Source organism: Fukomys damarensis, unplaced genomic scaffold (genome assembly GCF_012274545.1).
Source record: "Fukomys damarensis isolate Sample0158 unplaced genomic scaffold, DMR_v1.0_HiC HiC_scaffold_15, whole genome shotgun sequence".
NCBI lineage: Eukaryota > Metazoa > Chordata > Mammalia > Rodentia > Bathyergidae > Fukomys > Fukomys damarensis.
Genome location: NW_022900927.1, coordinates 42,868,976 through 42,881,661, shown reverse-complemented (window position 1 = coordinate 42,881,661; position 12,686 = coordinate 42,868,976). Strand labels below are relative to the sequence as shown.

At 37.9% G+C, this 12,686-nt stretch overlaps 1 protein-coding gene and 1 long non-coding RNA gene across 5 annotated transcripts in view; one reads left to right on the top strand and one right to left on the bottom strand.

Annotated features, from left to right (window-relative positions):
* LOC104873050 overlaps positions 1-8,592 on the top strand; it is a 62,630-nt gene extending 54,038 nt beyond the window's left edge. The window contains exon 4 of the long non-coding RNA XR_783349.2: positions 8,548-8,592. This is a non-coding gene — a long non-coding RNA (uncharacterized LOC104873050). The remainder of the gene's footprint in view (positions 1-8,547) is intronic.
* Syt1 (synaptotagmin 1) overlaps positions 5,710-12,686 on the bottom strand; it is a 517,172-nt gene continuing 510,195 nt past the window's right edge. For all 4 annotated transcript variants that reach the window (XM_010639520.3, XM_010639515.3, XM_010639517.3 and 1 more), the window contains one exon: positions 5,710-8,305. In XM_010639520.3, the coding sequence (XP_010637822.1) occupies positions 8,099-8,305 (207 nt within the window). In that variant the 3' untranslated portion in view covers positions 5,710-8,098. The remainder of the gene's footprint in view (positions 8,306-12,686) is intronic.

Genomic DNA, 12,686 nt, shown 5'->3' with positions numbered 1-12,686 from the left:
AAAAAAAAAAAAAAAAAAAAGAATTTAAATATTAATCTAGAAGGAATAAGAAACAGAAGATTTGATGATACACAGTGACATGACCTGAATCTAGCCAACAAACTATAGCAGCCTGTATTTGAGTGGACTGTGAGCTACAAATTGTTTTTATTCTATGTTTTTGTGGCGTTAGTATTGAACCCAGAGCCTTGTGCCTGCTAAGAAAGTGCTCTATTACAGAGCTGCATCCTGAGACCCCTTTTTAGGTTCTTGCTAAGTTTTCAGTCTGGCTTGAAACTTGGAGTGCTCTGACCTACCTCACTTAGTCTCTTAAGCAGCTGGGATTATAGGTGTGCTTCATCACTCCGGCTACAAATAGATTTTGCATGTTTTAAAGGATTGGAAAGAAAGGAAGAACAGAGGGATGGAGAGACAGACAGAGAAGATGTGACATAGAGTGCATTGCCTAGAAAGCCTAAAATATTTACTATCTGTTTTTTTACCAATAGTATTTGTCAAACCGTAAGATTAGAGTTAGAAAGACAAATCACCACCATTCATTGAATGTTTACTTTGTACCAAGTTTTAGTATCCATTATCTGTAATTCTCAAAATTCAGGGACTTCTACAGGGCCCCACAGCTCAGTGAATGAACCAGGATCTGGCTCCAGGGGGGCTGGCTCAGAGGCCCATCCTCTCCCTTGCACAATTGGAGCTGGAGTGGAGTGAGGCCGGGCACAGGGAGGCAGCTGCAAGGTCTCCGTGACGCTGAAAGGTGGGTAGGATGCAAGTCTGAGTGAGGGTATGATGGTGAGTGAGGGTGTGATGGTGCAAATAGAGAGCAGGGAAGGAGGATATGAAAGTCTGCAGGCTGTGACGTGCAGTTGAGGTGTAGGAATGAGGACATCTGCCCTCGTTATCTTCCTGGAGATTTTCTCCTGAGCTCCTCCTCAGGCTCTCTGCCAGTGCTTTTTCATGTCACCGATTTATGACTGTTAAACAGAGCTGCCTCCAGTAGTGAAGACGGTGGGTTCAGAGCTGAGAGATTCATTTTAGCTCTGGACCTGCCCTTCACCTAGGCACATGTTCTTGCACAGTGGGCACTCAGTAACATAACCTGCCCAAGCTGGGGAGCCTCTGCAAAACTGGCATGTATGGTACCAATGGCAGTGGATTCTGGTAGAGCCTTCTAAGAAATCAAACTGGCAATTACGACATTGCCTTTCCCCCCACAATCCAAAGTTTGGCAACTTATCTTAAAAATACAAATAGAAAGGAGATCTCTACCTACATACCTATGCACCTACTTATCCACTGAATTATCTAATTGTGGTATTATTTAGGAAATAAACTCCTAACAATTTAAACAACCAATAGGAAAATGGTTGAGTAAGTTTTCTAACTGAAGAAAAGTCAGGTGGCCATTAAAAATAAAGGAGGGGAGGGGTATGGGGAAAAAACAAGAACCAAGATATATCTTGTAAAGCTACAAGATCCCAATGATAAATGTAACTGTATTGTTTGCTTTAAATATACCAGTAAACTTAATGTGGACAAAATAAAAAATAAAAATAAAAATTACAGACTATGGAGCAACAAGAAAAAATATAGCAGCTGATTGATTTTTCTGAAAATAAATAGGAAGGTGCTTGGATGTTTCCAGTAAGGACTGCATATAGCTGAAGTCAGCACTAGCCTGAACTAAGGTGATACATACTCTTACAGCTTGTTTTCTTATATTGTCTTTAGTCCAGAGAAAGCATGACATGCTCTGTGGCCTGAGATGAGTTTGTGCTGTCAGTATTTCTCCTTTTGGGGCTAAAGCATACCAGGGCCTAAGGAATACATATTTCGCTGTTTTGTGTTTTTGTCTGCCCAGCCTGTACTTTTGTGTCTTGGTAAAATCAGTCTGATTTTCCTTTGAGGAACTATCTTTACCTCATTTATGTCTCTCTGGGTCTAGGGATATGACCTAGATTTTTGCCAAAGCAAGTGCTCTATTATCTGACCATAGTGATTATTTTAAAGTTATGTCACCCAGACATGCAAGCCAGGTATGGGAATTTTGCTGACATAATTGTGAAAAAATGACTCTGCAAACATGCCAAGCTAGAAGAATATAAATTTGGAGTCACTAGGGGCCTTGGGTGTTACACATGGAGGCATAGAAGCTTCATAATGACATCAAAACTGAGGGTGCTGGAGTGAGGAGGGTGAAGACAGGGGAAAAGAGGGAGGTTAGGCAGAAAAGAGAGAACATAATGACATTATTTGAGGCCTTTTGTCCAGCTTTTCTTCAATATAATCACCCAGTGACCTTCCTGGTTATTTGACCCAATAGTCTCTTTCTTCTTCCCACCCCACCTTTCTGTCTTTTTTTTCTAAATCCAGCTTAAATTGGGTTTTCTCTCCTTGCAATAAACAATCTTACATACTCTCCAAACAACCTTACTTACAAAGGGTGTCCCCAGTTTGCTGCATCCCCAGTCCAGAGCAAGAGAGAAAATAACAGATATAAAATGTACAGTGGAAAAGCCAGTGAGTCCCACCTGGTCTGGTGGGAAATGCTTTGTAACCTTGCTTGTGCCCTGGTAAGGATGAGTACATTTTGCACACGGTTAAGGCTTGGCTGGCAAGATAGTTACTGTCAAAGAAGAAAGATGAACATGGAAACTTTGAGAATTTGTATTGGTTAGGGAGAGTGAAGAAATCAGGATGGATGAAATGTGGATTTTAAAATATAAGTAACTTACAGCCAGCCTCAGAATTTAGGTGAAAATTATCAGCAGGTTGGATTGGTGTTTTTGTTACTGATCTCCTTTGATGGTTTTGTCTGCATAATTATTATTCTGTGTGCTTTGGAAAATTTCTTTGTACATTGAGTTCCAGACTATTTCTCATTTTTATTTTGCTGTTTTTTTTTTTTAACCTTTGTATTCCAAAGTCGTTGTCTGACTGCTTAACAGTAAGGATTTGTGTGCTGCTGAAATCAGTTGCTGAACATCACAGGGTCCTGTGCATATGTAATAAAGATGAGTTGCAGGGAGGGGGTAGCTGCAATCATGGTTCAAATTTTTCAAATCTGTAAGACTAAGCTCTCTGCATAAATAGGATGAGAATGTGATTTCTCTACATCTGTTCCATCAGGTGGGGGATAACGTATGCGGCTCAGACAGGAACACCTGAATCCTCCTGAATCTGGCGAAGAAAAAACTAAAGTACTTAAAAGGGGAATGTAGCTGGTCCAAAGTTCCCTAATGTGTTCGTCACTTGCTGTGGTTCTCAGTCCTAGTCCCCCTTTCTGTGGTCTGCTACAGTATATACTTGGGGTAGAATGTCAACCTTTGAAGATTGTTTTGCCTTGAATCACTAGATAGAAGGCAGGAGAAGAAGGGATCCTGTTCCTGCTTCTAGCTTCTGTCAGTTTCCCTCTAGTGATACTGATCAGAATCTTTCAGCTTTCCCACAGCCTCTGGTGCAGAGCCTTTTTTGGCTCTGTGCCAGCGTCTGATACCTCTGGTGGGCCTGGCATCACTGGGGCCTCCACGGCCCCTCCCCCAAGGTTCTAACCCATCCTCTAAAGCCTGGGCTCCATTAACACTATGGTTTCTCCTCCCATCCTTGGCTGTGCTACCTACTAATGTCTGGATTTCCCCAAGGTCTCTGCTTTCTTAGTGCTCCCTCTGTGGCCAATTTCCTTTGATAAATTCCCTTTTTGAAACAGCTGAAGTGGTTGAATTTTCCTGACTATCTAATGAATATCCTAAGTGTATGTGCCTTAGACCTAGGAAACTTTTGGGAAAGTAGCTGTGAAAACAAAGATGGGTGTTTCTTTAGATAATTATGAAATATTCTCTAAATATTTTCAACCTAATTTCAAGAGCTTTTTAAGAAACACGTTCGTCACTATGGACAACCAGTTGTATTTACAATGCTGACTGGCTTTGTTGTTATTGCTCCTAGTGTTTCTTTTTTTTTTTTTGAACACACATTTAGGACCTTTTTCCAGTCGCCAGTAGTAATTGAATGGTTTAAGTAATTGGCTGTTTAAGGAGTTTTGGCTTCACTTCTATCCCAACAAAGCAGTGACTGATAGAGCTGTTTGAAGGAGGTATGGTGCAGCCAGCCATCAAAGGCTTTATCCTGGGTAAACTTGTCAAACAAGAACTTTTGCAGCAGTCTTGTCCACTCCCTGACCTGGGTAACTCCTATCGGTTCCTTTGGTACCTTGTTGTGTTACCATTTCTAGAAAACTCTTCTAGAGGTCGCCTCCTCAAGACTGGTGTTGTGGGATGGAAGCCCCAGGACACAGACTTTAGGATGGTAGTGAACAGTAAGGAGTCTAACGGGGAGTGCTCTTGGGAACCACACCTGCAAAGGAGCATGGAGGAGCAGGCAGAGGCAGAAGCTGAACTGTAGTACAGTTGCCAAGGCAGTCCCAATCACCCCATGGGGCCATGGTGCTGAGATAGTGTTTCAGAGGGATTTGAAGTAGCTGTGGAATGTGGGCTACTCCTGGGGAGAAAGGTGAACCTAGGTGAGGCAACTTCCAGGGCAGTAGAGTGTAAAGAGACACAGCTGTCAGTTGTTAGCAGGTAGCACTTTTAATTGCTTCAAGATTAGTACCTCCATGCTTAGGGAAGGTCAGGGTGCCACACCACAGAGCATGGTCCCTGTGATTGGGCTAGTGAATATTCTTAGGGGCCCACAGCCCTTACTTTTAAGTACATATCATAGTACAGCATGGTGGTACATGTGCCGGTGTGAGACTGAGTTCCAGCATGCATTAACAACACGGTGCACGGTAGGCATCTGATAATCCTGAATTTAGTGTAGGAAAGGTGTTTACTTCTAGCTATTGCAGCACACAAGAAATTTAATGCGTTACCCTTGCCTCTAAAAATGGAGATAAAGCAATCGTGTTTTTGGTTTCCTTCTGGAGAAATTATATGATTTAGGCTCTGGAGTAATACTACCAGAGGACACATTTTGGGAAAAATTTAAAGGTTCAAATTATGCCAAGTGAATTAATTATAAACAGGAACAGAGAAGCATAGGTTGAGAACAATACTATGCAGGACCCCTGTCTGTACTGTTTCCCTGCAGCCACTCTGTGGTCCCAGATATGATCCAGAGCTGGCATCCAGGGTGAGCATTCATTTAGCTGCTGCTGCTGCTTCCAGCTGTTTCCAAAAATCAGCAGGTTCTTGACCTACCATGAGAGTCAGACAAGAAAAAGAGTGGAAAGACAGCAACATCAACAGGAAATAAAACATTTTTATTGAATATCAGTGTAATATGTTAAGTCATTTTTAACAACAATCAGAAAACTACTGTGAATTCACTACACAAAGTGAAACAAAATTTAAACCACCTCATCAAAAAATGAAGGTAAAATACAGCTAAAGTAGTTGGCTCGCGGGCCACGAGCCATATGGCAGAAGAAAACACCCCAACGTTTCTACAAGACACAGAGGAAACCCACACATAGAAACACTCAAGCAGGCAGTAAATATACACAAAGGCAACTAGGATCTTTCTAGGGCATCAGAGTCTAGTAGTTTACACAGCTTTGCCAGGAAGGTACATGTAGCTTGTCTGAGGATGAAACTTGGTCATAAAGCAGGTTCAGTCACCAGCTTGTGAAAGATGTCGTAGTACCCACTAATTCAATGGTGACAATCTCATGTTGGCAGTGTTGCAAGAGAAGGTGTTAGCAGTACTGTCATGTGAAAAATAATGTCTGTTCCACAGCTTGAACCTGCTCGCTTTAAAGTGTTGTTTCACTGTGAACAATTTAAAGCTGAAGAAGTGAAATTAATGTCAGTTCCTGGTGTTTAAGGAATTTTAAAAAGTTAACTCCCTCTCTTTGGTAGAGTTTGGTCCTTTAAATTGGAAAAACTCTCATCTGAATTTCTATTCGAACTGATGTTTAATCTCCAGTATGACTCCTGCATTTTCTGTTGCCTCTGTTGTTAAAAAAAGCATGGACCATCATCAAAAAGAGATGTTATGCTCCCTTTGTCCTTTGTGTCTGCTCCATTTCTAAAGAGTTTGCCATGATGGGGCTGCAGAGTGAAAGGGCTTGCCTCCTCTTCAATGAGGAAAGAATGATTACTGAGAAATGGCCAATCCCGTGTTTAAAGTCTACCATCAGCCCCTTTTGACTTCATAAGATTTTCAAAAAACTATGGAGTGATGTCCTAAAGACTGAACATGAGGCCAGTGCTTAGTTTTCCTCCACTCTATCTTGCTGTGTGTAAAGGTGCATGCCCATGTGAGAGCATCGCTACTACTCTCTGTGGCCTAGAAGTTAAAATGGGTCACAGAAGCCAGTGGAGAGAAGACTAGAAGCAGTGTGAGATAGTAGGCTGCCCTTCTGCAAAGTGTTTGTCTATCACAATGGGGAGATATGGAATATTGCACAGTGCTTGACAAAATGCTGTGTGTTCCACCCCAGTCTATGTCTTTCTTGGTCTATGCATAGCTCTTCAGTTCTGAATTGGTCCTTTGTAATGAGAACTGTTTGTGCTACACACACCTCGGGCAGTGCAGTAGAAGGGAATGGCAGTATTGTTACAATATCACTACGGAATAAACTGAGTGCTATCCACTGAGGAAACTACGTGTCTAAGCACACACGGCAGTCACAGTGTTACACAGAGCAGTCCTTTTAGACTTATGGAATGACTAGTAGCTTCATAATAGTGCCATTTACTACATAATAACATTGAAAACATTTAAAAACTCTTCTTCAGTCAAGCATCTAGTATACATAAGAGATTGCTTCAGTGTTCTAGAACTTGTTCTTGGTTTTGTTTCACCTTTGTTTAAAGGACAAATTAAAACTTATTTAAGTAAAAAGAGCATATAAAAAAGATCGCTAGCTGTCTTTTTTGGCTTAATTGAAGTGCATTCAGAACTATGGCTAATTGATTCTATTTTTTTTTCTTCATCTTGTGATGGGATTACAATACTGTCTGTTTACCACAAAGTAATTTTGTGTAATAAGCACAGATTGCTGTGTTAAAAATATTCTGCATTCCTTCTATCTGGTTTTTGTATAATAAAATATTTTGTTACAAAGTCTAATGTGCACACCTTTTGGAATCATATAGCTGTGAAATCTGGAGCAGAATTCACAGGGTGCACATTTTGTAGAAAGGTGATAATGGAGAGCTTTTTTTTCTTTTTAAATCATCAGGCAATATTTCAGAAATGCTGACTTCTCCCCTCAGCTACTTCTCTCCCACCTCATCCCCAAACAAATGCAAACAACACACACACATACACACGCATACATGCATGCACATGTACATATACACGAACACCATCCTGTTGTTACATTATATGTAATAATGTGAATTCATTGACTCCTGTTCAGTTGCTTCCTCAAATGCAAGAGTGAAGCCATGATTTTAGCTTTGCAGGTGTGCACAGACAGATACTGTTCTGGTTTGTGGCTATGCTTCCTTGATGTCAGCCTCAGTGCTGCTCAGATCATGCTGTTTTGCCTGTGAAGTAATTCTACAAAATTGGATTTGCCCACCAAATTTGTGGTATAAGCATATCTTGATACTCAAATGATTCAATAGAAAGCTCAGGTTTAAGTTGTCCTTTAAGATGTCTGTTTAACTGTACTAGTGCCTTGCAAGTTGATATTTTTGCTGGAATGCAGTTGATACTATATTTACCATATAATATATTATCAGCTCTCCTATATTTCAGTCAATTTACGTAGTTTAAAATAGAACATCTTATTAAAAACATCTAGATATACACAGATTAGGAAACACAACATACAAATACACAAACTAGAAATAAATCTTTAGCATACTGGTATATACAGTGGTGAGATACAATAAATAATTTTGGTCATGCTCTATCTACACATCATATTGCTTAAAAGAAGAGTAGACTTGGAGGGCAGTGGTATGATGAAGGGCATAGGGGCTCTCTACACTTAAATTTGTGCAAATTAAAACAGAATTTGAAGTACCACTGAATTGTGTTAAGAATGCATGGCTGGAAAGATGAAAGGACCCATATTACTGAGGTATTTACAGATACTGGCTAAAGAGCACTATGTGGGCAAATGCAGAAAGGCTTCTTTTTTCCTTTACTTCTTGACGGCCAGCATGGCATCCACTTCCTCCTCTACCTGTAGGGTGTGCCACTGGGCAATGGGCCGCCTGGGGTTGGCCAGCATGTCTGACCAGTGTCGCAGCTCCGCGCCGGTGCTGTTGTAGCCCACAAAGACTTTGCCGATGGCATCATTCTTGCCAATCTTGTCATAGTCCAAAACAGTTACCACCACTTGCACTTTCTGAAAAAGGGCACATAATACACATGAAGCCACTAGCTCTAAAGTTCTATTACTAAAGTTTCCTTGAAATATAAGGAATTTGCAATAAGAATTGACCCCCAACTACCAGGATGAGGCTGAAAATGACTTCAATATGAAAACTTGGGTCCAGTTTTTATTTTTTCGCCACATCATCATCACCATCATCATCACTGTCATCATTATCTTAATGCTAAAATGTCAATTTTTATTGTATATTCCAGATTATCCTAAGACTTCAAAAATGGGCTAACAGTTATTTCTCACAGTGGATCCCATTAATATCACCTTTGCATAGGTAAGGATCAGAGAAGTTCCATAACTTGTCCGAGGTGGCATAAGGAACGAGTGGGTTGGCTTCCAGAGATTGTGCTATAAACCATCATGCTATGCTGTGTGGAGCAAATTGTGTTATCTAAATCTATTGTTTCATATATCTCATCAGTGAGAGCCCTGTTAGTGGCACTTAGGCCATGCTTTATTTTTTTGTTTGTTTGTTTTGGGTAAAATTTCCAACTAACCATGTGCTATCATCTGATGTAAAGAGGCAACTACTAGGATTTCACATAAAACTAATATAGAATTTCAGCTGATCATATGATTGTGAACATTTTTTCAATACAGTGAAAGTCTTTAAAAAGTAGTAACTATTAAATAAAGATTTGTTTTTCTTGGGCATATAGTCTCTCAGTAAACATTTATTAAGTAACTACTGTGTATCTGGCATTGACATCATATGGATATAACCTTTTAGGCCATACAGGATTTACCTCAGTGATTTCATCAATCATGAGGGTTTGCTTAATAACTAATTTTGGATTGACTGAACTGATGAAAGCAAACCCATATCATTATGGTATAGAATAAATACTTTTTAAAAGTACGTTTGAGTTTGCTTCCTAGGTAATAAATTTGCTTAGATAGAATATGTGATGGGTCTGATCTAGAAATTGAGTGTAAAGATAAAGAGTTTAAAATAAATCGGAATGCGTACAATTTTATGGCCAAAGTTAAGGGGAGCAGAAAATGTAATTAGGAAAGCCAGGATCAGATTTAAGTTATACTGTGTGCAGGCTTTGGAGTGATTCCATTGCTAAGAAAATCACCTACCACTGACTGGAATGTTGAACCAAAGACAAGATGGTATTTGATGCTTCTTTTCTCAGAACTTGTCCCTAGCAAATTCATGAGGGAATGGGATGGGGGACATTATGCACAAAGGTAACAGGAATTTTTCACAGTTTGGAGTAAGTTTAGGTTATTCCACTGAGGAATAAATTGATAGTGGCGTTCAAGACAAAGTATCCTTGTGCAGACCTTGAATTAAATCTTTAAGGTGCATGTGTAGTTTTTTTCTCTGTTACTTGTGTGTGGATGATAACATTTTCACATGCTTTTGGAAATCAGAAAACAGATAATTTAATAATGTGAGGATAGAGAAACTTAAACCCTGGTTTTATCAAGATACACTCAATTATTTTCTTAAGGGAAAAAAAGAGTAAGAAACTGGTATTCTGGAAAACAAAAAACTAACAGAACAAAATGAGCAGAGAAAGAGGGACATAGTCAAAGGAATTATTATTTCAAGGCTAATATACTCTACAATGGGCTTAGATTATCTCTATCATATCTAAGTTGCTGTCCCCCAAACCCAAAATTTGGCTCCTGTTAATGTGCTATACTTTAAATATATTTGTATTTTCTACAATATGTAGTCAAAAAAGGACATTTATTTTGAAAAGTATAGAATTATAGCTCAAAGAAGAAAGTTTAAAATAGGATTTACATTTTTTCAATACAGTGAAAGTCTTTAAAAAGTAGTAACTATTAAATAAAGATTTGTTTTTCTTGGGCATATAGTCTCTCAGTAAACATTTATTAAGTAACTACTGTGTATCTGGCATTGACATCATATGGATATAACCTTTTAGGCCATACAGGATTTACCTCAGTGATTTCATCAATCATGAGGGTTTGCTTAATAACTAATTTTGGATTGACTGAACTGATGAAAGCAAACCCATATCATTATGGTATAGAATAAATACTTTTTAAAAGTACGTTTGAGTTTGCTTCCTAGGTAATAAATTTGCTTAGATAGAATATGTGATGGGTCTGATCTAGAAATTGAGTGTAAAGATAAAGAGTTTAAAATAAATCGGAATGCGTACAATTTTATGGCCAAAGTTAAGGGGAGCAGAAAATGTAATTAGGAAAGCCAGGATCAGATTTAAGTTATACTGTGTGCAGGCTTTGGAGTGATTCCATTGCTAAGAAAATCACCTACCACTGACTGGAATGTTGAACCAAAGACAAGATGGTATTTGATGCTTCTTTTCTCAGAACTTGTCCCTAGCAAATTCATGAGGGAATGGGATGGGGGACATTATGCACAAAGGTAACAGGAATTTTTCACAGTTTGGAGTAAGTTTAGGTTATTCCACTGAGGAATAAATTGATAGTGGCGTTCAAGACAAAGTATCCTTGTGCAGACCTTGAATTAAATCTTTAAGGTGCATGTGTAGTTTTTTTCTCTGTTACTTGTGTGTGGATGATAACATTTTCACATGCTTTTGGAAATCAGAAAACAGATAATTTAATAATGTGAGGATAGAGAAACTTAAACCCTGGTTTTATCAAGATACACTCAATTATTTTCTTAAGGGAAAAAAAGAGTAAGAAACTGGTATTCTGGAAAACAAAAAACTAACAGAACAAAATGAGCAGAGAAAGAGGGACATAGTCAAAGGAATTATTATTTCAAGGCTAATATACTCTACAATGGGCTTAGATTATCTCTATCATATCTAAGTTGCTGTCCCCCAAACCCAAAATTTGGCTCCTGTTAATGTGCTATACTTTAAATATATTTGTATTTTCTACAATATGTAGTCAAAAAAGGACATTTATTTTGAAAAGTATAGAATTATAGCTCAAAGAAGAAAGTTTAAAATAGGATTTTTATTTTTGGTTTGAATGCCCTGCTATATATTGTTTTGCGCAATTAAAAAACTGAAATACCAAGAGGTATTAGTTCCCACACGAATAAGGTCTGAGGACTTAAAAGAGTTCACTGAACAGATATTACAAAATAAATTGTCGAAGAAACAGTTTCCCGGGGACAGGAAATCAGTGTCCTCTGTTATGTCATTTACTTATATAGCAGCTGTTGAAAGTAAATAAATAAGCGTAATTTGCCATTATGTGAAAATGTGAGAAAGACAATATAAAAACCATGAACAAAAGTGAAGATGCTGGGATACCTGATTATTTTTAGCCATTTAAAACTCCCTTATATAACAGAGTAGCTACTAACCACAGGTAGCAGTTTAAATTTAATGCTAAATAAATAAGTTGAAATTAACTAATGCTGGAACTGAGTTGTTCATTAGCTATCAGTGGGTACCATGTTGGGCAGCATGGATAGTCCAAAAATTTCCATCATCACAGAGTTCTGTTGGACAGTATTAGTTTATATATATTTTTTGGTTGTTTGACTCATTTTCTAATAAAATGTTAATTTGAAAAGGAGATACACTAGCATTGTGAGTAAAAATAATGACAAAAACCTTACTATTTCTATGTGCTATGCTGTCCATATTTTATACCTATAATCTCATTTTGACATAAATTAATATTGTTCCTATTTGATGAATGAATTCTAAGCCTTGGTTTGCTTATATATAATATTGAGTTATAATGGTGTGTGTTATCAGGTTATTGTAAGGATCAAATGAAATTGTACATGTAAAATATTTAACTTGGGTGTAGGCATATAATATATAATAAATCCAGCTATTACATTTAATAATCATTCAGATAATTTATATGATAATATATTCTAAGAAAAAATTAAAAGTAAATAAAAACCATTTGCTGACTTTTGCTATTCTGGATTTTTAGAAGGTTCCATGTTATAGTTTTTATGTATATTTTCATTTTTCTTTCAAGTTATAGGCAAACATTTATATGACTGACAAGATAGACCCACAACACTTATTTAACAAAATGTAAAAATAGTGATGCTTTATGCATTTGAATCCTGATACTCATTAAAGACTACCAAGAAATAGCCCATAATTATCAGATGTGAACTTTGAATTCTTATAGTTTAATTAGGGATATGGGGTGAAATTTTAAATATTATTTTAAATCCCTAAGTCAAAGATCACATACTATCATTGTGGCTACAGGTAGCATCTTATTTTGAACATGTTAACCATAAGACCTTTTAATGAGATACTTTCTTTTTTTGTCTTATTGAGTTTATTGGTACTTTTTAGGTATCCAGTACTGTTACATTCATCATTGGGATCTTGTGCCTTTACATGACAGGTCTTGGTTCTCATTTTTCCCCATACCC